The sequence below is a fragment of the Mobula birostris genome, chromosome 24 (genome assembly GCF_030028105.1).
Source record: "Mobula birostris isolate sMobBir1 chromosome 24, sMobBir1.hap1, whole genome shotgun sequence".
In the NCBI taxonomy this organism is placed as follows: domain Eukaryota; kingdom Metazoa; phylum Chordata; class Chondrichthyes; order Myliobatiformes; family Myliobatidae; genus Mobula; species Mobula birostris.
The window spans coordinates 3,893,204-3,917,917 of NC_092393.1; the positions used below are offsets into that span (position 1 = coordinate 3,893,204).

The 24,714-nt window shown below is 46.7% G+C and overlaps 1 protein-coding gene and 1 long non-coding RNA gene across 5 annotated transcripts in view; both read left to right on the forward strand.

The window, feature by feature from the left end:
* Nucleotides 1–1,390: 1,390 nt before the first annotated feature.
* On the forward strand, nucleotides 1,391–5,615 carry LOC140187376 (uncharacterized). Its single transcript, XR_011883079.1, has 3 exons — nucleotides 1,391–1,465; nucleotides 2,373–2,507; nucleotides 5,331–5,615. It is a non-coding gene; the product is annotated as an uncharacterized lncRNA (long non-coding RNA).
* Nucleotides 5,616–18,882: 13,267 nt separating this feature from the next.
* The window catches only part of jpt1b (Jupiter microtubule associated homolog 1b), a 71,470-nt gene continuing 65,638 nt past the window's right edge, over nucleotides 18,883–24,714 (forward strand). For 2 of the 4 annotated variants that reach the window (XM_072242316.1, XM_072242319.1), the window contains exon 1: nucleotides 18,883–19,028. In XM_072242316.1, coding sequence (XP_072098417.1) covers nucleotides 18,973–19,028 — 56 coding nt within the window. In that variant the 5' untranslated portion in view covers nucleotides 18,883–18,972. The remainder of the gene's footprint in view (nucleotides 19,029–24,714) is intronic. The other 2 variants (XM_072242317.1, XM_072242318.1) reach the window with 1 other exon arrangement.

Here is a 24,714-nt window from a genome sequence, read left to right on the forward strand (position 1 = left end):
AGCTGGGGACGGACTGTTTTTGACTTCACGCATGGCCTCTCACATCCAGGCCGGAGGGCCTCACAGAAACTGGTTGCACTGAAGTTTGTGTGGCACGGCCTCAGAAAGGACATGTGTGATGAGACTGCAGCCTGGGTGAAGAGCCAGTGGGCAAAAATTAACCATCACGTTCAGGCACCACTGGCACCTTTTGAGGTCCCTGAGCGATGGTGTGTCCATGTCAATGTGAACCTTGATGGTCCTCTTCCCCCCTCCCACAGTTTCACGTACCTTCTTATCATGGTGGACCGTACCACCAAGTGGCCCGAGGTTGTCCCTCTGGCACCAATGATGGCTGCAGACATGGTTTGGGCTTGGTTCATCAGCACCTGGGTTTGGCACACCATCTGATGTTACCTCTGACCACAATACCAACTTATTTCAGACCTCTGGGCTGTGATGGCCCAGAACCTCGGCGTTGGCTAAATCACACACTGCGTATCACCTGCAGTCCAATGGCCTATGCAAGCAGTTTCGCCAGTCCTTAAAGACTTCTCTGAGGGTTTCTCTGACCGATGAGTGTTGGTATAATGGTCTCCCATGAGACCTGCTGGAGCTCAGAACTGCTCCAAAAGATGCCTGCAGTCGTCCGTGACTAAGTTGGTGTATGGGCAGCCATTATGAGTGCCAGGTGATTTCATCCCTGATACCACAGCCAGCTAGTCAGCCTCTCAACAGCGTTCCACCCTCCTCAGTAAGTTCAATTCCTTTTCACCTGTTCCTGCCTTCCATCATGGCGTACAGAACTCTTGGGCTCCTGTTGCCCTACATTCTGCCTCATTTGTTTTTATCCACCATGACGCATCACCACATCCCCTTAGGCCTGCTTACAATGGCTCGCTCCATTTTGGAATGGAGAGAAAAGACTTTTATCATAGACGGGGGGTGGGGGGGGGTAAACTTGAACGTATTTCGGTAGATTCTTAAACCAGCCCACCAAGATGTGGAGTGTTCTCCTGCCTTGCCCCTGGTGTCACAACATGACCATGGGTGTGTCAATGCACAACTGGACGAGCCAGAGGCACCTGTGGTTCACCCATGGAATACAGGACCTGTGCTGGGCGGCTCATCCAGGCTCTGGACGGGCTCACAGTGCTGGTTTTAGAGAATCCTGGGGTGGGCTCTTATGTAGGCTAACGTAATTGGGAGAAGCGTACATAATTCACAACCTCTGACATTGAGCTGGGGTTTCGTTTTAAGAGGCTGGTCTGACATGATGACGTTGTTACATAAGGATGTTTAGCGCGCTTTCATACTTAGATTTTGGAATAAAATGTGTTACACATTTCATTAAACATAAAATGCCTCACTTACCTGCACTTTATCTTGCTCTCCAATGCTGTGCATCGGCCAGGACGATGCTAGGAGCTGGGGCCCAAACATCGACACAGTACCACACAGGTCACAGCCTGCCAACCTGTCAAAGGTCTGTATCGCCACTTCTGCTTTGTGTTCAATAACTAATTCTTATCCAGGTCAGTATATTACATCCAGTTCTGTGTGTTCTAACCTTGCTTTGCAACTTACTAAGTGAAAGCTTACTGAAAGCCATCTGAAAATCCAAACCCACCACACCCTGTGTTCTCCTTTAACCAGACCATTAATCACATTCTCAAAGAGTACCAGTAGATCAGTTAGGTCCAATCATCCTTTTACAAATCCATATACCTCCAGCATTTTAATTGTTTCTATTTGTAGAAATGGTGTCAGATTAGAAAAGATTAATCGGCATTTAGCCTGAGGATTGGGAATCTTTCAGAGTTCAGCAAGAGCAAGATATTAAAATAGAAAGGAAAATTGAATACAAAACTAACCCATCAGAGCTTCTATTGACCTGGTGGTGGTGGAGCAAATACATTACAAATAAATAATCCATAGACCTGGCCTTAGAATCTAGAAACCTGACCTCAAATCCTTCCACAGCAGTGGTGGACTTTAAATTCAGTCAATAATCAGGAAGTTGGCGCGTGGCCAAGTGGTTAAGGTGTCAGTCTAGTGATCTGAAGGTCGCCAGTTCGAGCCTTGGCTGAGGCAGCGTGTTGTGTCCTTGAGCAAGGCACTTAACCACACATTGCTCTGCGACGACACCAGTGCCAAGCTGTATGGGTTCTAATGCCCTTCCCTTGGACAACATCAGTGGCGTGGAGAGGGGAGACTTGCAGCATGGACAACTGCCGGTCTTTCATACAACCTTGCCCAGGCCTGCACCCTGGAAACCGTCCAAGGCACAAATCCATGGTCTCACGAGACTAACGGATGCCTATAAAATCAGGAATTTAAAAATATTAATAATTGGTAATGACGTAACCTGAATTGTTGTAAAATCCCACTAGGTTCATTCAACTGCATGGGGACAGGGGATCTGCCCCATCTGGCCTACATGCAGCGCTGGACCTACCAATGGGATTGGCTCTGACTGGGGTTGGCTGGATTCAGACAGCTGAAAAACAGGCCCTTCGACCCAACGGGTACATGCCAACAAAGATTACTGTGTAAAGTAGTCTCAGCTGGCCCATGTGACTGTAAATTTTCCTATCCATGTACCTGTCCAAATGTCTTTTATATGTTATTTAAAGCCACCTTCTCTGGCAGTTCATTCTGTCTACAGACTTCTCTTTGAGTGATAAATTTGCCCTTCAGGTTCCTGTGAAATCTATCCTTCTCACATTAAACCTATACTCTCTGGTATTTGAAACATAGAAAACCTACAGCACAATACAGGCTCTTTAGTCCACAAAGTTGTGCCGAACATGTTCCTACCTTAGAAATTTACTAGGGTTACCCATAGCCCTCTATTTTTCTAAGCTCCATGTACCTGTCCAGGAGCCTCTTAAAAGACCCTACCGTATCCGACTCCACCACCGTTGCCGGCAGCCCATTCCACGCACTCACCGCTCTCTGTGTAAAAAATATCCCCCTGACATCTCCTCTGTACCTACTCCACAGCACCTTAAACATGTGCCCTCTTGTGGCAGCCATTTCAGCCCTGGGAAAAAGCCTCTGACTATCCACACGATCAATGCCTCTCATCATCTTGTACACCTCTATCAGGTCACCTCTCATCCTCCGTCGCTCCAAGGAGAAAAGGCCGAGTTCACTCAACCTGTTTTCATAAGGCATGCTCCCCAATCCAGGCAACATCCTTGGAAATCTCCTCTGCACCCTTTCTATGGTTTCCACATCCTTCCTGTAGTGAGGCGACCAGAACTGAGCACAGTACTCCAAGTGAGGTCTGACCAGGGTCTTATACAGCTGCAACATTACCCCTCAGCTCCTAAATCCAATTCCACGATTGATGAAGGCCAATACACCGTATGCCTTCTTAACCACAGAGTCAACCTGCGCAGCTGCTTTGAGCATCCTATGGACTTGGACCCCAAGATCCCTCTGATCCTCCACACTGCCAAAAGTCTCACCATTAATACTATATTCTGTTGTCATATTTGACCTACCAAAATGAATCACTTCACACTTATCTGGGTTGAACTCCATCTGCCACTTCTCAGCCCAGTTTTGCATCTTATCAATGTCCCACTGTAACCTCTGACAGCCCTCCACACTATCCACAACACCTCCAACCTTCGTGTCATCAGCAAGTTTACTAACCCATCCCTCCATTTCCTCATCCAGGTCATTTATAAAGATCACAAAGAGTAAGGGTCCCAGAACAGATCCCTGAGACACACCACTGGTCTCTGGCCTCCATGTAGAATATGACCCGTCTACAACCTCTCTTTGCCTTCCGTGGGCAAGCCAGTTCTGGAGTCACAAAGCAATGTCCCCTTGGATCCCATACCTCTTTACTTTCTCTATAAGCCTTGCATGGGATGCCTTGCTGAAATCCATATACAGTACACTACATATACTGCTCGACCTTCATCGATGTGTTTAGTCACATCCTCATAAAATTCAGTCAGGCTCGTAAGGCACAACCTGCCCTTGACAAAGCCATGCTGACTATTCCTAATCATATTATATCTCTTCAAATGTTCATAAATCCTGTCTCTCAGGATCTTCTCCATCAACTTACCAACCACTGAAGTAAGACTCACTGGTCTATAATTTCCTGGGCTATCTCTACTCCCTTTCTTGAATAAAGGAACAACATCCGCAACCCTTCAATCCTCCGGAACCTCTCCCGTCTCCATTGATGATGCAAAGATCATCACCAGAGGCTCAGCAATCTCCTCCCTGCCTCCCACAGTAGCCTGGGGTACATCTCATCTGGTCCCGGCGACTTATCCAACTTGAAGCTTTCCAAAAGCTCCAGCACATCCTTTTTCTTAATATCTACATGCTCAAGCTTTTCAGTCTGCTGCAAGTCATCACTCAATCACCAAGATCCTTTTCCACAGTGAATACTGAAGCAAAGTACTCATTAAGTACCTCTGCCATTTCCTCCGGTTCCATACACACTTTCCCACTGTCACACTTGATAGGTCCTATTCTTTCATGTGTTATCCTCTTGCTCTTCACATACTTGTAGAATGCCTTGGGGTTTTCCTTAATCCTGCCTGCCAAGGCCTTCTCATGGCCCCTTCTGGCTCTCCTAATTTCCTTCTTAAGCTCCTTCCTGGATCTTCTAGATCTCTAACGTTACCTAGCTCTCTGAACCTTCCATAAGCTTTTTTTTTTCTTGACTAGATTTATTACAGCCTTTGTACACAACGGTTCCTGTACCCTACCATAACTTCCCTGTCTCATTGGAACGTACCTATGCAGAACTCCACACAAATATCCCCTGAATATTTGCCACATTTCTTCCGTACCTTTCCTTGAGAACATCTGTTCCCAACTTAAGCTTCCAAGTTCCTGCCTGATAGCCTCATAATCCCCCTTACTCCGATTAAATGCTTTTTAAAGTTGTCTGTTCCTATCTCTCTCCAATGCTATAGTGAAGGAGATAGAATTGTGATCACTATTTCCAAAATGCTCTCCCACTGAGAGATCTGACACCTGACCAGGTTCATTTCCCAATACCAGATCAAGTACAGCCTCTCCTCTTGTAGGCTTATCTACATATTGTGTCAAGACCCCTTCCTGAACACACCTAACAAACTCCACCCTATCTAAACCCCTCGCTCTAGGGAGATGCCAATCGACATCTGGGAAATTAAAATCTCCCATCACAACATTTGATATTTCCATCTTTGAAAATATACTCTGACTATCTATTCCTCTCATCATTTTATATGCTCCTAATCAGGTCTTTCCTCAGTCTCTGACAATCTAAGAAAAAAACAATCCAGACTTGATCATTATCTCTTTATAACTAATACTCTCTATTCCAGGCAACATCCTGGTGAACAACTTCTGCACCCTCTCCAAAGCGTTGGCATCCTTCAGCATCGGGAGCTGCACACATGTAGCCTAACCAAAGTTTTCTACAGCTGCTACATGACTTCCTGACTCAACACTTCAACCAATGAAAGCAAGCACGTACCATCGTTACCGTGCTAGAATCAGAGTCGGGTTTGTTATCACTGACACACACCATGAAATTTGTTGTTTTACATCAGCGGTACAGTACAATATGTAAAATATTACCATATTTTACAATAAGATATATAAAAATAAATAAGTGTTGTAAGAAGAGAGTAAATAATGAGGTGGTGTTCATGGACTGTTCAGAAATGGAAGAGGGAAAGGAGCTGTTCCTAAAATGCTGAGCGACAGACATCAAAGTTGCTGGTGAACGCAGCAGGCCAGGCAGCATCTCTAGGAAGAGGTATGGTCGACGTTTCGGGCCGAGACCTTTCGTCAGGACTAACTGAAGGAAGAGTTAGTAAGAGATTTGAAAGTGAGAGGGGAAGGGGGAGATCCAAAATGATAGGAGAAGACAGGAGGGAGAGGGATGGAGCCAAGAGCTGGACAGGTGATTGGCAAAAGGGATACGAGAGGATCATGGGACAGGAGGCCCAGGGAGAAGGAAAAGGGGGAAGGGGGAAAAACCAGAGGATGGGCAAGGGGTATAGTGAGAGGGACAGAGAGAGAAAAAGAATGTGTGTATATAAATAAATAACGAATGGGGTACGAGGGGGAGGTGGGGCATTAGCGGAAGTTTGAGAAGTCAATGTACATGCCATTAGGTTGGAGGCTACCCAGACGAAATATAAGGTGTTGTTCCTCCAACCTGAGTGTGGCTTCATCTTTACAGTAGAGGAGGCCATGGATAGACATATCAGAATGGGAGTGGGACGTGGAATTAAAATGTGTGGCCACTGGGAGATCCTGCTTTCTCTGGCAGACAGAGCGTAGGTGTTCAGCGAAACGATCTCCCAGTCTGCGTCGGGTCTCGCCAATATATAAAAGGCCACATCGGGAGCACCGGACGCAGTATATCACCCCAGCCGACTCACAGGTGAAGTGTCGCCTCACCAGGAAGGACTGTCTGGGGCCCCGAATGGTGGTAAGGGAGGAAGTGTAAGGGCATGTGTAGCACTTGTTCCACTTACACGGATAAGTGCCAGGAGGGAGATCAGTGGGGAGGGATGGGGGGGACGAATGGACAAGGGAGTCGCGTATGGAGTGATCCCTGCGGAAAGCGGGTGGGGGGGGAGGGAAAGATGTGCTTAGTGGTGGGATCCCGCTGGAAGTGGCGGAAGTTACGGAGAATTATATGTTGGACCTGGAGGCTGGTGGGGTGGTAGGTGAGGACAAGGGGAACCCTATTCCTAGTGGGGTGGCGGGAGGATGGAGTGAGAGCAGGTGTGCGTGAAATGGGGGAGATGTGTTTGAGAGCAGAGTTGATGGTGGAGGAAGGGAAGCCCCTTTCTTTAAAAAAGGAGGACATCTCCTTCGTCCTGGAATGAAAAGCCTCATCCTGAGAACAGATGCGGCGGAGAAGGGGGAATTGCGAGAAGGGGATGGCATTTTTGCAAGAGAGAGGGTGAGAAGAGGAGTAGTCCAGATAGCTGTGAGAGTCAGTAGGCTTATAGTAGACATCAGTAGATAAGCTGTCTCCAGAGACAGAACCATCTAGAAAGGGGAGGGAGGTGTTGGAAATGGACCAGGTAAACTTGAGGGCAGGGTGAAAGTTGGAGGCAAAGTTAATAAAGTCAACGAGTTCTGCATGCGTGCAGGAAGCAGCGCCAATGCAGTCGTCGATGTAGCGAAGGAAAAGTGGGGGACAGATACCAGAATAGATTTGGAACATGGATTATTCCACGAAGCCAACAAAAAGGCAGGCATAGCTGGGACCCGTATGGGTGCCCATGGCTACACCTTTAGTTTGGAGGGAGTGGGAGGAGCCAAAGGAGAAATCATTAGGAGTAAGAACTAATTCCGCTAGATGGAGCAGAGTGGTGGTAGAGGGGAACTGGTTCAGTCTGGAATCCAAAAAGCAGCGGAGAGCTTTGAGACCTTCCTGATGGGGGATGGAAGTATATATGGACTGGACATCCATGGTGAAAATAAAGTGGTGGGGGCCAGGGAACTTAAAATCATCGAAAAAATTCAGAGTGTGAGAAGTGTCATGAATGTAGATAGAAAGGGATTGAACAAGGGGAGATAAAACCGTGTCGATGTATGCAGAAATGAGTTCGGTGGGGCAGGAGCAAGCTGAGACAATGCCTAAGATGCTGAGTGTGTGTCTTCATGGTCTTGTACCTCCTCTCTGGTTGTAGTAATGAAAAGTAGCAAGGCGGGGGTCCTTAATGATGGATGCTGCCTTCTTAAGGCATCACCTTTTGAAGATGTCCTTGGTGGTGGGGGAGCTGGCTGAGTTTACAACCCTCTGATCCTATGCAGAGTATATCAGAGGGTGATGCAACCGGTCGGAATGATCTCCACAGTACACCTGCAGAAATTTGCTATAGTCTTTGGTGACAAATTTCCTCAAACTTGTAACAAAATATAGCTGCATGCCTTCTGCATAATTGCATTAATAAGTTTGGCCCAGGATAGATCCTCTGAGATGCTGATGTCCTGGAAGTTGAAGCTATTCACCCTTTGCCATGACTGACCTCTCAATAAAGACTGATGTTCTCCCAGTTACCCCTTCCTGAAGTCCCAAATCAACTTCTTGGTCTTACTGACATTGTGTACGTGGTTGTTGTTGCAAATTGAATCAACAGGTTATTCTATCTTACTCCTGTGCAGGTCCTTGCCACCATCTCAGATTCTGCCAACAGTTGCGTCATTGGTGAAGTTATAGATGGTGTCTGAGCTGTCCCTAGCCACACGGTCATCTGTGTAGAGAGTAGACCAGTGGGCTAAGCATGCATCCTTCTGGTGTGCCTGTGTTGATTGTCAGCAAGAAGGAGACATCCTATTTACTTTCAGGGAGCTATGGACTTATACTCCAAGATCCCTCTGTACATCAATGCTCCTAACTTTCCTACCATTTACAGTATACTTTCTTTTCAGATTTGAACTCCCAAAGTACACCTCACACTTGCCCAGATTTAATTTAATTTGCCAATTCTCTGACGCTATTTTGAGCTGAATCCTATGATAGGCATCCTCACTATTAACAATTCAGCCCTATTTTTCTCCCTCAAATCATTTATAGGTCCTAGCACTGATCTTTGTGGAACACCACTGAACACAGATATCCAGTCAGAATAACACCCTTCGCCAATTCGCTCGGTTTTCAAATGTTTATCTTGGATCTTTTTAGGAACCATTTTGTTGCTTCACCATTTTGTTAGCTCATTTGTTGGTTTGCCAGGCACTGACCACACAGTATGCTCCCCTGTACTCCCCATTGAAGCAGCTTGATCGTAATCATCGATAGAAGAATACTCTGGTCCATGAGGTTAGACTGCAATGGAGTACAACAATCATGCTCTTGATGATCTGCCATCCCTCAGGGGTGCCCCAGTTATTTGTGAGTTCCACAGAACACGATGGAAGTGTCCTTGCTGATGCAATTGCCTGACAGTGAAAATCAGGCTGAGTCTGAAATGCCGCAAAACCCAGAAAACTTGCAGACAAGTCTTAAAGAGTGGTAAATAACATTTGGCCCATGTAAATGACCATCTCTAAAGAGATCTGAAGAGAACACTAAGTGTGGACTGAGTTGACTATTTCCACCAGATCAATGGGGACCAGTAACTCACAAGCTTTGTCTGTACCACCCGACATTCTTTCAGGGAATAGAAGGGTAAGACCCAGTATAAATTTCATAGGATCTGGATTCATGATTTCACTTCTAGCACTAGAGGACTCCATTAGCTACAGGTTTCTCAATGTGCCCTTCTTCTCCTTAAACTCAGATCTCGATGGCTTCACCCAGATCAGACTTCCTCACAAAGAGCTTGACCACTGACCCTCACCTCTGACAACCTCTTCATGTACTCATGACAGAGAAAATGGATGCAAAACTAACTCACATCCCACCATCGAAACCCAGGAATGATCCTGGAATTTCTCCTTCTCCAGAGCCAGTGGATCCCACCCGTGTGTTAACAAGCCATAGGCATAAACTGAGCATGACTCCAACAACAGGGCCCCTGAGGTACAGGAGATGTATAGATGCAAAATAGAGGTGGTCAGTACAGGACCTCCTTTTCCAGATGCCTTAGGGTATGAGATAGAAGGAAATTTCATCAGATATCCACCAAGACAGATAGATAGATAGATAGATAGATATACTTTATTGATCCTGGGGGAAATTGGGTTTCGTTACAGCCGCACCAACCAAGAATAGAGCGTAAATATAGCAATACAAAAACCACAAACAATCAAACAACAAAATGCAAACTATGCCAGGTGGAAATAAGTCCAGGACCAGTCTATTGGCTCAGGGTGTCTGACCCTCCACGGGAGGAGCTGCAAAGTTCGATGGCCACAGGCAGGAACAACCTTCCGTGACCCCCAGTGTTGTATCTCGGTGGAATATGGCCGGAGTCCAACAGCAAAAAGTTCAATGTCCGGTCTACAAACACGTTCCTCCATCGTAATATGACCTGGATTGCACCATCCGTTATTAACCAGAACAGTAAGCAACCAACTCCTTTACACTTACCGTTCTCAGTGCACTTCCGGTCAGCCCGACAAGACAAAGAGCCATCCAGCTTCAGCTCCTGCACTGCCGGTGGTCTTGCTGCAGGGGTACCTCCCTGAAGACAATATACTAGCTGACATTGTTGGAACACAGAAGATCAGCTGTTTTTTTCAAGGAGGTGTACTTGCACCATGTGATCCTGGGGCACTCATGTTCACAAATGATAACAACACATCACGCAGGTGAACAACCTGGCGAAGCAAGTTCTTTGATGCTCATAAGATACAGGAGCAGAATTCGGCCATTTGGCTTATTGAGTCTGCCAATAATGGCTGATTTATTTTTCCCTCTTAACCCCACTCTCCTGTCTTCTTCCTGTTGACACCTTTACTAATTAAGAACCCATCAACCTCTGTTTTAAATATACCTAGTGACTAGGTCTCCACAGCCACCTGTGGCAATGAATTGCACGGATTCACCACCCTTTTGCTGAAGAAGTTCCAGCTTGTCTCTGCTGTAAAAAGATACCCTTTTACTCTTAGACTGTGCCCTCCGATCCTAGATTCTACCACTACTGAAAACATCCTCTCCACGTCCGTTCAATCCAGGCCTTTCAATAATCAGTACGTTTCAGCAAGGTTCTCTTAATCCTTATCTTCAGTGAGTACAAGTTGAGAGCTACCAAATGTTCCTCGTCTGCTAACTATTACGTCCCTGGAATCATTCTTCTCAACCTCTTCTGAACCCTCTCAATGCCAACGTATCCTTCCTTAGATATAAGGCCGAAAACTGCCCATAATACTCTAAATGAGGCAAGACCAATGTCTTATGAAGCTTCAGCATTACATTCTTGCCTTTATATTCCAGTTCATGGAAAATTAATGCTAACATTGTATTTGCCTTCCTTACTACCAGCTCACCCACCGTCAGCGTCGGACTTAGGTAGGTCCCGAGTTTGAATCCAGCCAGCCCCCCTGCACGCTTTCCATCCATGCTGGGTTATGAGCTGGTGATCTCTTTGGAAACTCACCCGGCAGAAGGCAATGGTAAACCACTTGCCTCGTACGCGGTTCCCCACTATGTCAGAGAGCCGTGGAGGGAAATCGTCTGCTAACTGGAGAAACTCCAGATGTGACGTACCTTTCCTTTCCTACTACCAGCTCAACTTGCGAGTTAACCTTTAGGGAATCCTGCCCCTGGATTTAGAGAATAGTCTTTGCCTTTATTTCTTCCACCAAAGTGCATGACCATATATTTCACTCCATTGTATTCTATCTGAACTTCTCTGCCCAATCTCCCAACCTGTCCAAATCCTTCTGCCGATTCAACACTATCTGCCCGCTACCTATCTTTGTATCATCCACAAATGTGACCACAAAGCCATCAATTTCATTAACACATAACAGGAAAAGTAGTGGATTGGACGTTAACCCCTGCAGAACAACACATATCACCAGCAGCCAACCCAAAAAGGCCTCCTTTTTCACCCCAAACCTCCCCTCTCCATTGACACCCCCAGCCTCCCCCTCCCCCCTCTGATCCCAGCTCTCATCCGTGCCGGGTCTTTACCATCCCCTCCGACCTTCAACTGTCGGAGGCAGAGCGCTTTGTCTTCAGTAAGGGCCTCACCTTTGTCCCCCTTCGCCCACACCTCAGCGAGTTCCGTGTTCGCCATGATGCGGAACTTTTCTTCCGCCGTCTCCGTCTCCGAGCCTACTTCTTCGGCAAGGACTCTTCCACCCCCACCGATGACCCCTTCTCCCATCTTCAACCCTCGTCTTCTTCATGGACACCCTGCTCTGGTCTTCTGCCTGCTCTGAATCTCTTTATTGCTAACTGCTGACGAGACATCAACCGTCTCGACTTCACCGCACCTTGTCCCCATTCCAACCTCACTCCTTCAGAACGCTCTGCTCTCCACTCCCTCCGCACTAATCCTAACCTTATTATTAAACCCGCCGATGAGGCGGGTGCTGTTGTAGTCTGGCGTACTGACCTCTACCTTGCCGAGGCACAGCGACAACTCGCGGATACCTCCTCTTATTTACCCCTCTATCGTGACCCCACTAAGGAGCACCAGGCCATTGTCTCCCACACCATCACCGACTTTATCCGCTCAGGGGATCTCCCATCCACTGCTACCAACCTTATAGTTCCCACACCTCGCACTTCCTGTTTCTACCTCCTACCCAAGATCCACAAACCTGCCTGTCCTGGCCGACCTATTGTCTCAGCTTGCTCCTGCCCCACCGAACTCATTTCTGCATACCTCAACACGGTTTTATCCCCCCTTGTTCAATCCCTTCCGACCTATGTTCGTGACACTTCTCACGCTCTTAAACTTTTCGATGATTTTAAGTCCCCTGGCCCCCACCGCTTTATTTTCACCATGGATGTCCAGTCCCTATATACTTCCATCCCCCATCAGGAAGGTCTCAAAGCTCTCCGCTTCTTTTTGGATTCCAGACCTAATCAGCTCCCCTCTACCACCACTCTGCTCCATCTAGCGGAATTAGTCCTTACTCTTAATAATTTCTCCTTTGGCTCCTCCCACTTCCTCCAAACTAAAGGTGTAGCTATGGGCACCCGTATGGGTCCTAGCTATGCCTGCCTTTTTTTTGGCTTTGTGGAACAATCTATGTTCCGTGCCTATTCTGGTATCTGTACCCCACTTTTCCTTTGCTACATCGACGACTCCATTGGCGCTGCTTCCTGCACGCATGCAGAGCTCGTTGACTTTGTTAACTTTGCCTCCAACTTTCACCCTGCCCTCAAGTTTACCTGGTCCATTTCCGACACCTCCCTCCCCTTTCTAGATCTTTCTGTCTCTGCTCTGGAGCCAGCTTATCCACTGATGTCTACTATGAGCCTACTGACTCTCACAACTATCTGGACTATTCCTCTTCTCACCCTGTCTCTTGCAAAAACGCCATTCCCTTCTCGCAATTCCTCCGTCTCCGCCGCATCTGCTCTCAGGATGAGGCTTTTCATTCTAGGATGAGGGAGATGTCTTCTTTTTTTAAAGAAAGGGGCTTCCCTTCCTCCACTATCAACTCTGCTCTTAAACGCATCTCCCCTATTTCACGTACATCTGCTCTCACTCCATCCTCCCGCCACCCCACTAGGAATAGGGTTCCCCTGGTCCTCACCTACCACCCCACCAGCCTCCGGGTCCAACATATTATTCTCCGTAACTTCCGCCACCTCCAACGGGATCCCACCACTAAGCACATCTTTCCCTCCCCCCCCCCGCATTCCGCAGGGATCGCTCCCTACGCGACTCCCTTGTCCATTCGTCCCCCCCATCCATCCCCACTGATCTCCCTCCTGGCACTTATCCGTGTAAGCGGAACAAGTGCTACACATGCCCTTACACTTCCTCCCTTACCACCATTCAGGGCCCCAAACAGTCCTTCCAGGTGAGGCAACACTTCACCTGTGAGTCAGCTGGGGTGATATACTGCGTCCGGTGCTCCCGATGTGGCCTTCTATATATTGGCGAGACGCGACGCAAACTGGGAGACTGCTTTGCTGAACACCTACGCTCTGTCTGCCAGAGAAAGCAGAATCTCCCAGTGGCCACACATTTTAATTCCACATCCCATTCCCATTCTGACATGTCTATCCACGGCCTCCTCTACTGTAAAGATGAAGCCACACTCAGGTTGGAGGAACAACACCTTATATTCCGTCTGGGTAGCCTCCAACCTGATGGCATGAACATTGACTTCTCTAACTTCTCTAACTTCCACTCACCTGTCTGTCTTTTCAATAGGACGTGTATCCTTGGATGTTTAGATCCCAGTTGTGATCTTCTTTCAGCCATGACTGATGCCCACAATGTTATATCTATCAAATTGTAACTGTGCTATAAAGCTTATTTATCTTGTTTCATTCAAAAGTAACACCTTCAGTCCCATATTCACCACACCATTTTTCAAATTTTTCTCCACCTTGTCGAAAGTTAAATTTTCATTCCTATCTAAACTTTGTCTTTTTTTTCCACTCTTCCCTTTTACTTTATCCATACTTTTCCAAATGTGTTGAACCCACCCCCTTCTATTTGGATAAAATTATATTCATAATTTTAAGTATGCAATTTACCAAAACCCTGGAACTAGCATACTGTCTTTTTAATTTAATTACTATGTGTCAGTTACCTAATTTATGTCTCATCTACACAATTATTAAGCAATTAGTCTATCTGAGTGGTTGAAGGAGGATTAAAGAGTTAAGGGACCTCACTGGTCTTCTTCAAGGACTCACAAGTCAAAGCCTCAGGCTCCCACTCCTGCATCGGACACTCCACTTCTGTTCACCGTTCTGCCCAATAATCCCATCAACAGTAATCACAAGAAAATCTGCACATTCTGCAAATCCAAGCAATGCACAGAATGCTGGAGGAACTCAACAGGTAAGGTAGCAAAATGGAAACAGTCGACTCTTTGGGCCAAGACCCTTCATCAGGACTGGAAAAAGATATGAGAAGGCAGAGTAAGAAAGCTGGGGGAGGGAGGGGAGGAAGAAGCACAAGGTGGCAGGTGATGGGTGAAACCAGGAAAGGGGGAAGGGTGAAGTAAAGAACCGGGAAGTTGATTAGTGAAAGAGATAAAGGGCTGGAGAAGAGGTAATCTGATAGGAGAAGGTAGAAGACGATGGAAGAAAGGGAAGGGGGAGGAGCACCAGAGGGAGGTGATGGGCAAGTAAGGAGATGAGGTGGGAGAGGGAAATGGGAATGGGGAATGGTGTAGGGGGCAATTACCAGAAGTTCGAGAAATGAATATTCATGCGATCAGGCTAGAGGCTACCCAGATGGAATATAAAGTGTGCTCCTCCACCCTGAGTGTGGCCTCAGCGCAGCAGCAGAGGAGGTCATGGACTGACATGTTGGAATGGGAGCGGGAAGTAGAATTGAAATGGCTGGCCACCAGGAGATCCCATTTTCTTCTGGCAGACAGTGCATAGGAGATCAGCAAAACGGTCTCCCAAGCTACATTGGGTCTCGCTGATATACAGGAGACCACACAGGGAGCACCAGGAACAATAGATGACCCAACAGACTCACAGGTGAAGTGTCACCTCATCTGGAAGGACTGTTTGTGGTTCTGAATGGAGATAAATACCAGTAGGGAGATCAGTGGGGAGGGACAAGTGGACAAGGGTGTCATGCAGGGACCGATTCTGCAGAAAGTGGGGGGAGGGAGAGGGAAAGATGTGCACGTAATCTCCTACAACTTCTGCCATCTCCAGTAGGACCCCGTCACCAAGCACATTTTTCCACCTCTCCGCACTTCTGCAATGATAGCTCCCTACACTACTCCCTTCTCCATTCGTTCCTTCCCACTGCTCTCGCTCCTTGTAGGCTGACCGAGTACCACACCCGCCCCTACACCTCCTCCTTTAGTACCACCCAGAACCTCAAACAGTCCTTCCAGGTAAGGCAACACTTCACCTGGGAGTCTGCTGGGGTCATCTACTGTAACCGGTGTGGCCTCCTGTATATCCGTGAGACCCGATGTAGATTGGGAGACCGCTTTGCTGAGTACCCACGGTCCATCCGCCAGAAAAAAGTAGGATCTCCTGGTGGCCATCCATTTCAAATTCTACTTCCCGTTTCCATTCTGACATGTCAGTCTGTGGCCTCTTCTGCCGCCACGATGAGGCCACACTCAGGTTGGAGGAGAATCACCTGAAACAGTATTCTTTCTGGGTAGCCTCCAACCTGATGGCATGAACTTCCAGTAATTGCCCCCCTCACCATTCCCCATTCCCATTTCCCTCTCCCACCTCATCTCCTTACTTGCCCATCTCCTCCCTCTGGTGCTTGTCCCCCTTCTCTTTCTACCATGGTCTCCTGTCCTCTCCTGTCAGATTCCCTCTTCTCCAGCCCTGTATCTCTTTCAGCAATCAACTTCCCAGCTCTTTCCTTCACCCCTCTCCTCTCCCAGTTTCATTTATTACCTACTGCCTTGTACTTCTTCCTCCCCTCTCCCCAACTTTATAGCTGTGACTTCTCTTTTTTTTCCAGTCCTGATGAAGGGTCTTAGCCCGAAACATCAACTGTTTATGCTTTTCCATAAATGTTGCCTGACCTGCTGAGTTCCTCCAGCATTTTGCGTGTGAAGCCTACTGTTGCTTTAACCCAGTCCCCAGATCTTCAAAGACACATTTAATGTCAGAGAAATGTATGCAATATACATCCTGAAATGCTTTTTCTTCACAACTATCCACGAAAACAGAGGAGAGCCCCAAAGAATGAAACACTGTCAAATGTTAAAACCCCAAACTCCTCCCCCTCCCGCGCGTAAGCAGCAGCGAGCAACAATCCCCCCTCCCCCACCGGCAAAAAAAGCATCGGCACCACCACCGAATGCTCCAGCGTGAGCAAAGCAACAGCAAAGACACAGCTTGCCGTCACCCCAAAGACTTTGTGTTTCACCTGGTATACGACATACTCTCTCTCTCCCTAATAAGGGAGAAGGAGGAGTCTCTGTTTTCACAGCAAGCGGGGAGTCATAAAAAACAACTCGCTGGTAAACACCTTACACTATTTGCCTCTGCAACTACCCCTGGCAGTGCATGCAGGTTCTCATCGTTCTCTGTGTAAAACTTGTTCTGCTTACCTCCTTTAAGCTTATCCAAAATGCCTGCCTGGTGGCTTTTATAGACTTTTTCTACCCCTCTCATCTAAAATGCCTGCCTGCTAGCATTTCCATACATATAGACCCTACATTTTCTACATTTCAATGTAGCAAATAGGGCCATTGCCAGGGTCTTGACTTCTACCATTTAAAATAAACAAAGGCACCAGTGTAATAATTGCTAAATTCACCGATGACACGAAGAAACAAGTTATGAAGAGGATATAAGGAGGCTACAAAGTGAGAGAGTAGGGAAAGATCTGGCAGATGGAGTATACTGAAGGAAAAGGTGGAGTTGTCCTTTTTTGAAAAATACGAATGCATCACATCTACACAGTGAGAGATTGCAGAGGGGTGTGGCACCACAAGGAATGATTTGCAACAGACTACCATGCAAATAATTAGGAAAGATAACAGGATGTTTTGCTTATTGCGAGAGGAATTAAAATCAAAAACACGAAGGTTAGACTTCAGAAATGTCTCCTTATTTCAGGATGTAAAAACAGTGTATACTGATACTTAACATAGGTGGTTGTCTTATAAAGCAAGATTGGACAGGAAAGGGTGTATCCACTGGAGTTTAGAAGAGTGAAAGAGGACTTGATTGAAAGAGGGGATTCTACAAAGTGGAAAAGACAAGGCTGTGATAGATGTGAAAAGGCTGTTTTTTTCTTGTTTAGAAGTATGGGATGACCATTTAAGTTGAAGATGAGGTGAAAGTTTTGATTTCAGAGAGCTGTGTACTAAGTCCCCTCCTTTACTCCCTGTATACCCATGACTGTATCACCACCCACGGCTCCAATCTGCTAATTAAATTTGCTGAAAACACTACATTGATTGGTCTAATCTCATAATAACGATGTGGCCTACAGGGAAGAAGTCATCTCCCTGACACAGTATCAACAAAACAACCTCTCCCTCAATGTCGCAAAAACAAAGGTGCTGGTTGTAGATTACAGGAGGAATGGAGATGGGCTAACCCCTATTGACATCAATGGATCTGGGGTTGAGAGGGTAAACAGCTTCAAGTTCCTCAGCATCCACATCACCGAGGACCTCACGTGGTCTGTACACACCAGCTGTGTGGTGAAAAAGACACAACAGCGCCTCTTTCACCTCAGACGGTTGAGGAAGTTTGGTACGGGCCCCCAAATCCTAACAACTTTCTACAGGGGCACAATTGAGAACATCCTGACTGGCTGCATCACTGCCTGGTATGGGAACTGTAGTTGTGAACTTCCCATGATTCAGGACATTTACAAGGACAGGTGTGTAGAAAGGCCCCGTAGGATCATTGGGGACCCAAACCATCCCAACCACAATCTATCCCAGCTGCTACCATCTGGGAAGCGGTACCGCAGCATAAAAGCCAGGACCAACAGGCTCCGGGACAGCTTCTTCCACCGGGCCATCAGATTGATGTGTACTCTATATTACATTGACTGTTCTATTTATTATAAATTACTATGATTGCACATTGCGATGGAGACGTAAAGATTTTTATTCCTCATGTATTTGAAGGATGTAAGAAATAAAGTCAATTCAATTCAATTGTGAGTGTTTATTGAACTCTCCCTCAAAACACAGTAGTTATACAAATTTTTGATAAGCAAGGGGTGAAACGTATCAGAATCCAGAGATGGGCGGCCATTATTTCCAATTAGGAAATACGGAATGCAAACAACCCGTCGTGGCCCTCGGTACACAATGTTTCTCATTTAGCTGAAGAGGGTTGAAATTTACCGCTTAGCAATTAATGAAATCACAGCAATTAAAGTTCTGCACAATTAACAGGAAATCAACGTTATGGTTCAGCTCTAGTTAAGAACAAGGCTCGTTGCTGATGGTGTTTCGGTTTTAAATAAATATTATTAGATGTAGTGTATAAACTGTGTCCACAAACAAACCAACACACGGCTGTTTTTTTTCAGAGGGCATGTGTTCAGTGTAATTGAGGTCATGCAGCGGGAGTTTGATGGGACCGAGCAGAGGATTAGTGTTGTCCCGAGAGCCGGCTTGTCCCTGGCCACTCCACCCCTTTGTCCGGTGCTGTCAACGCCGGGGAGACGCGCCCGTTTAACTCATTACATCATCTCATCTCGAACAAAGCCCGCGCCGTCCGGCCGCCCCCCGGGCCATGACTGGCATCACCAACAGCCAATCGCCGCTTGCAAGACCGCCTACGGCTGGCCCTACCTGCCAATGGGAGAACGGGAAACGCGGACTCCGGCGCTCGCGCCAATCAGAGCGCACGAGGTTTATAAATAAAGCCGCGGCGGACGGCAGAGCGACTGGTAACGGCACGGTAGGGTAGGGCAGCAGGGTGACTGCGGATCGGCAGACATGACCACCACGACCACCTTCCAGGGCCTGGACTCCACGGGTCGCAGCAGTTCCAGGTATTGCTACGGAGGGTGGGGAGAGACTGCCGGGCTGCTGTTGCCCTGGAGATGGGATTGTTCGCCTCAGCGCTGCGCTTCCCCACCCCTCCCCTCCGGATCGGCGATTCGGGCCGCCTCACCCCCACAGAACGGGTCTCATCGTCTGCCCGTCCAGCAGGAGGTCCTGACTCCCCTCCCCTCCCCTCCGGATCGGCGATTCGGGCCGCCTCACCCCCACAGAACGGGTCTCATCGTCTGCCCGTGTAGCAGGAGGTCCTGACTCCCCTCCCCTCCCCTCCGGATCGGCGATTCGGGCCGCCTCACCCCCACAGAACGGGTCTCATCGTCTGCCCGTCCAGCAGGAGGTCCTGACTCCCCTCCCCTCCCCTCCGGATCGGCGATTCGGGCCGCCTCACCTCCCCTCCGCCCCCAGAACGGGTCTCATCGTCTGCCCGTCCAGCAGGAGGTCCTGACTCTCCTCCGGATCGGCGATTCGGGCCGCCTCACCCCCCAAGGGCGGGTCTCATCGTCTGCCCGTGTAGCAGGAGGTCCTGACTCCCCTCCCCACCTGGTCGGGTCTGGGCGTTGTTTCCTGCTCTCCCCCCTCAGTGAGAAGACGGAGCTGCATTGTTAATATCGATCCAAGCCGTCTTCCTTGGGGCGGACGCGATTTGTGCAGGTTATATCTATAACTGCTAATGGTACTGTACCCGGGTATTGGGCGACCACTGCTTCTGCAATTGCGAGTACATCTTTAAAACAACGCTGCAGCAGACTTGACATTAACACTAATTGGATAAAAACGAACCGTGCTGTAAACCCCTGGAAAGCTAACTGGAATAACTGCTCCTTGTGCACGTAATAAATACGGTTGGTGCTGACAATGGAAAGCATCTCGGCAAAATTCTGACCATCTTTAAATCGTTTTTTTTAAATAAAGCTCTCGTGCTGCTTATGTAGCCGGTGACTCTTGGGTCTGTGTGGAGCTTACCGATGACCAACTCAAAATTCATGAAATGGCCCTGTTCCAGACCAATGGGTGGGTCCGTCTTTCATTGTCTACTAGTGCAAACCTGCAGTACAGTATTCAGACACATCCAGCCACATTTGTTCGGCATATTTTAAGCGGCTGATTGCACTCGTGGTAGATCGGAACCCTGAATAACTTTATTAATTAACGTCTACATTATTGTACATGTAACGGTGGTGTTTGGCTGAAGAGCTTTGGGCTCGCTTTGTGCGCTGCCTAGGTGTTGGTCAAAAATCAGTCTGCTAATTTGCTTGTAAATAAGTACTTAATTAAAGATTGTGACTATGCTTTACTGAGTTTCATTGTGGATTTAATATACAGGCTCAGTAACTAGAGAGGTTATTGGTTACTAGCAATTGCAGACTAACAAATATCGTACTTTTTGAAGGAGAGAAAATTGGAACTACTGACTTATTAGCATGATGTTATTAGTAGGGAAAAGTCTGGGATCTAAAATGGATTTAATAATGGAGCACCTAGAGAAGAATAGAAGATTGAATGATTGACATGGATTAATGAAAGGAACATCACATGTAATTGGAGCTCTTTATGGATGTAGCTAGTAGAATAGATTAGAATAAATGTGGGATGTGACCTATAAATATTTTCACAAGTTTTCAAAAGGGTCCCATTCCCTGTCTTTATACTGGCCATCTCCCCTCTCCACTGCATCCTGATGTAGAGTTTTGACCTGAAATGTTGGCAGTTCCTTTCCTCTATGGATAATGCTGTACCAGCAGATAGCTTGTATTTGCCATAGGGTGTGTGCAGTGAAGATTATAAGATTGGTCTAGAGATGGCGCATCTGTTGCGGGAATTGGCAGTAGATGCTTTCATCTGCTTAAGAGGTTATTAAAGGCAGTTGGAAAGAACACAAAGGAACTGTGTAGCTCTACATTTTGCAGTTTTCAAATTCCTTTTTTGGTATTATTTCTTGCTGTCATCAATAGGATGGCTTCATCTACAGCTCATCCCCAGAGCGGCCCTGGCCGATCCTTTCCTTTGTCTTATCTGTCCCTCCTCACAGCCTCCAATTTAAAAAGGAAACTACTTTTATTTCCCAGCTGTGAAAGGTCTTCAAAACTGAAATTTTACCTTCTGTCTCTTTCCACAGATGTTGCCTGATCTAAAGATTATTTTCAGTATTTCCTGTTTTATAAATTTTTAGGTAGTGGCTTGTACTGTTGCTGTTCCTGCCTTGAGTGCAGCCGCTCCCTTAATAGAAGATGAGCAAGCTTCTAAGATTGGAGAATAGTGATTTAGGTTTAGAGATTGCTGGGATATTGTGGGGGAAGGGGGTGGGTATTGTAACATGGAGAAATTTGAAAACCAGGATGAGCTATATGGAATTCGGAACAGCTCTGTGAGCATAGACCTTGATACAAGTTAGGATATGATGGCAAGAGGGAGACTGAAAAGCTGGTTAGGTGATGCCACAGCATCATCAGACATAAAACAATTACAGAACTTTTGCTACTTAGGAAGCTGGGTGACATCAGATGGCAGGTGTGACATGGACATCAAAAGAAGAATAGGTATGGCAAAAGACACCTTTACAAGAATGAAGAGTATACTGACCAATACTAAGCTAGGCATGACAACCCACCTTAGAGTACTGAAATGCTATGTTTATCCAGTTATGTTATACGGCTCAGAATGTTGGACAATATCTAGTAACATGAGGAAACAAATTGAAGCAGCAGAGATGTGGTTTTTGAGGAGAATGCAAAGAATATCATGGAAGAAACAAATATCTAACGCGGATGTCATGAACAGAGCAAACACAGAGAAATAATGTATGAGATCATGAAAAGGCAACGTAACTTCATTGGACATGTGATTAGGAAAGAGGAGTTAGACTGCATAGTAAATATGGGAAAGATTGGAGGGAAGAAAGCAAGAGGAAGATGAAGACAATTGATGATGGAGACAGCAGCCAGCAAATTGGAAATGGATACCAATGAATTGATCCACTTGACCTGAAACAGGAATGTGTGGGCCATGGCAGTCCAAGCTCAAACTGGGCATGGCACATGATGATGATGACAGCAGTCTCGCACTCAACATCTACAAAATGAAAGAGCTGATTATTGACTACAGGAGGAAGAAGCCAGGGTGCATGAGCCATAAGACAAAGGAGTAGGATTAGGCTATTCGCTTAATCAAATCTGCAGCACTATTCCATCATGGCTGATCTATTAACCCTCTCAACCCCATTCTCCCTGTAACTTCTGATGCCCTTACTAATCAAGAACCTTCCACCTCCATCTGGATCCCACCACCAAACACATCTTCCCTCCCCCACCCCCACTTTTTGCTTTCCACAGGGATCACCCCCAACGCAACTCCCTTGTCCATTCATCCCTCCTCACTGATCTCCCTCATAGCACCTATCCTTGCGAGCAGAATAAGTGTTTCACCTGCCCCTGCACCACCTCCCTCACTACCATTCAGGGCCCCAAATAGTCCTTCCAGGTAAGGTGACATTTCACCTGTGAGTCTGTTGGAGTCATATACTGTGTTCGGTGCTCCAAGTGTGGCCTCTTGTATATCAGTGACACCCGACGTAGATTGGGAGACTAGGAGAACAAGTGGGATCTCCCAATGGCCACCCATTTTAATTCCACTTCCCATTCCCATTGTGATATGTCCATTCCATGGCCACGTCCAGTGTTGTGATAAAGCCACACTTGGGTTGGAGAAATAACATCTTGTATTCCATTTGGGTAACCTCCAACTTGATGGCATGTACATTGATTTCTCAAACTTCTGGTAATGCCTCTGCTCCCACTTCACCATTTCCCATCCCCTTGTCTCTTTCTCTTGTTAGCTTCACTGCACACCGCCTCCTTCTGGTGCTCCTCCCCTGCTTTCTTCTTTCTTCCATGGCCTTCTGTCCCTTTCCCTAATCAACTTCCTTGCTCTTTGCTTCATCTCTCCCCCTCCAAGTTTCACCTATCACCTGGCATTTCTCTCCCCTCCTCCCACCTTTCAAATCTACTTTTCAGCTTTTTTCTCCAATCCTGCCGAAAGGTTTCGGCCTGAAACGTCAACTGTACTTCTTTACATAGATGCTGTCTGGCCTGTTGAGTTCCTCCAGTGTTTTGTGTGTTGCTCGGATTTCCAACATCTGCAGACTTTTTCTTTGTAATCAAGAACCTATCAATCTCTGCTTTAAATATACTCAACGCCTCGGCCTCCACAGCCATCTGTGTTAATGAATTCCACAGATTTAGCACCCTATGGCTAAAGAAATTCCTCCTCATCTCTATTCTAAAGGGATCTTTGTTTTCTGAGGTTGTGCCCTCTGGCCTTGGACTCGCCCACAATAGGACTTGTCCTCTCCCCATCCACTGTCTAGGCCTTTCAATATTTACTAGGTTTCAATGAGATCTCTTGGCATTCTTCTGAACTGCAGCAAGTACAGGCACTAGAGCCATCATACATAAACTGTTTTGTTCCAGGAGCATCCTCTGGATGTTCCAATACCAGCACAACTTTTTTTGGATAAGTGGCTCAAACCTACTCTCAATATTCCAGTTGCAGTCTGACCAATGCCTCACAACACTCAAGGTGAGGTCTCACCAGTGCCTTATGAAGCCTCAGCATTACATCCTTTTATATTGTAGTCCTCTTTTAAATGAATGCTAACACTGCATTTGCCTTTCTCACCACCTACTCGACCTGCAAATTGCCTTTTGGGGAATCCTGCATGAGGATTCCCGAGTCTCTTTGCACCTCTGATTTCTAAATTTGCTCCCCATTTAGAAAATGGTCTGCACCTTCACTCCTTCAACCAAAATGCATGACCATACACTATATTCCATCTTCCATTTCTTTGCCCATTCTGCTAATCTGTTGAAGTCTTTCTGCAGATTCCCTTTTACTCAACAAGACCTGCCCCTCCACTTATCTTTGTATAATCTGCAAACTTGGCCACAAAGCCATCAATTCCATCATCAAAATCATTGATATATAATGTGAAAAGTGGTCCCAACACTGATCCCTGTGGAACATGCTAGTCACTTGCAGATGGTCAGAAAATACCCCATTTATTCCCACTCTTTGCCTCCTGCCAGTAAGCCAATCTTCTATCCATGCTAGAATCTTTCCTGTAATATCATGTGCTCTTACTGTGTTTAGTAGCCTTGAGTGTGGCACTTTGTCTAAGGTCTTCTGAAAATCCAAGTTTCCAGCCTTCACTATCTATGCTGCCTGTTATTTCCTCAAAGAATTCTAACAGATCTGAAGAAAACCATGCTGACTTTGGCCTATTTTATCATGTGCCTCCAAGTACCGAAAACCTCATTCTTAATAATGAACTCCAACATCATCCCAACCACTGAGGTCAGGCTTACTGGCCCTCAGTTTTCTTTATTCTGCCTCCTTCCATTCTTAGAGTGAAGTAGCATTGCAATTTTTCTGTCCTCCAGATCCATTCCAGGATCTAGTGATTATTGAAAGATTACTAATCAATCTCTTCAGGTGTAGTCCATCTGGTCCAGGTGACCTATGTACTTTGAGACCCTTCAGCTTCCTAACCACTGTCTCCTTGGTAGTAGTAACTGCACTCGCTTCTGCCCCGAGACTTAAGAATTTCTGGCATATTGCAGGTGTTTTCTATGGTGAAGAGTGATGCAAAATTAAGTTCTCAGTAGCCCACATTAAGGGAAC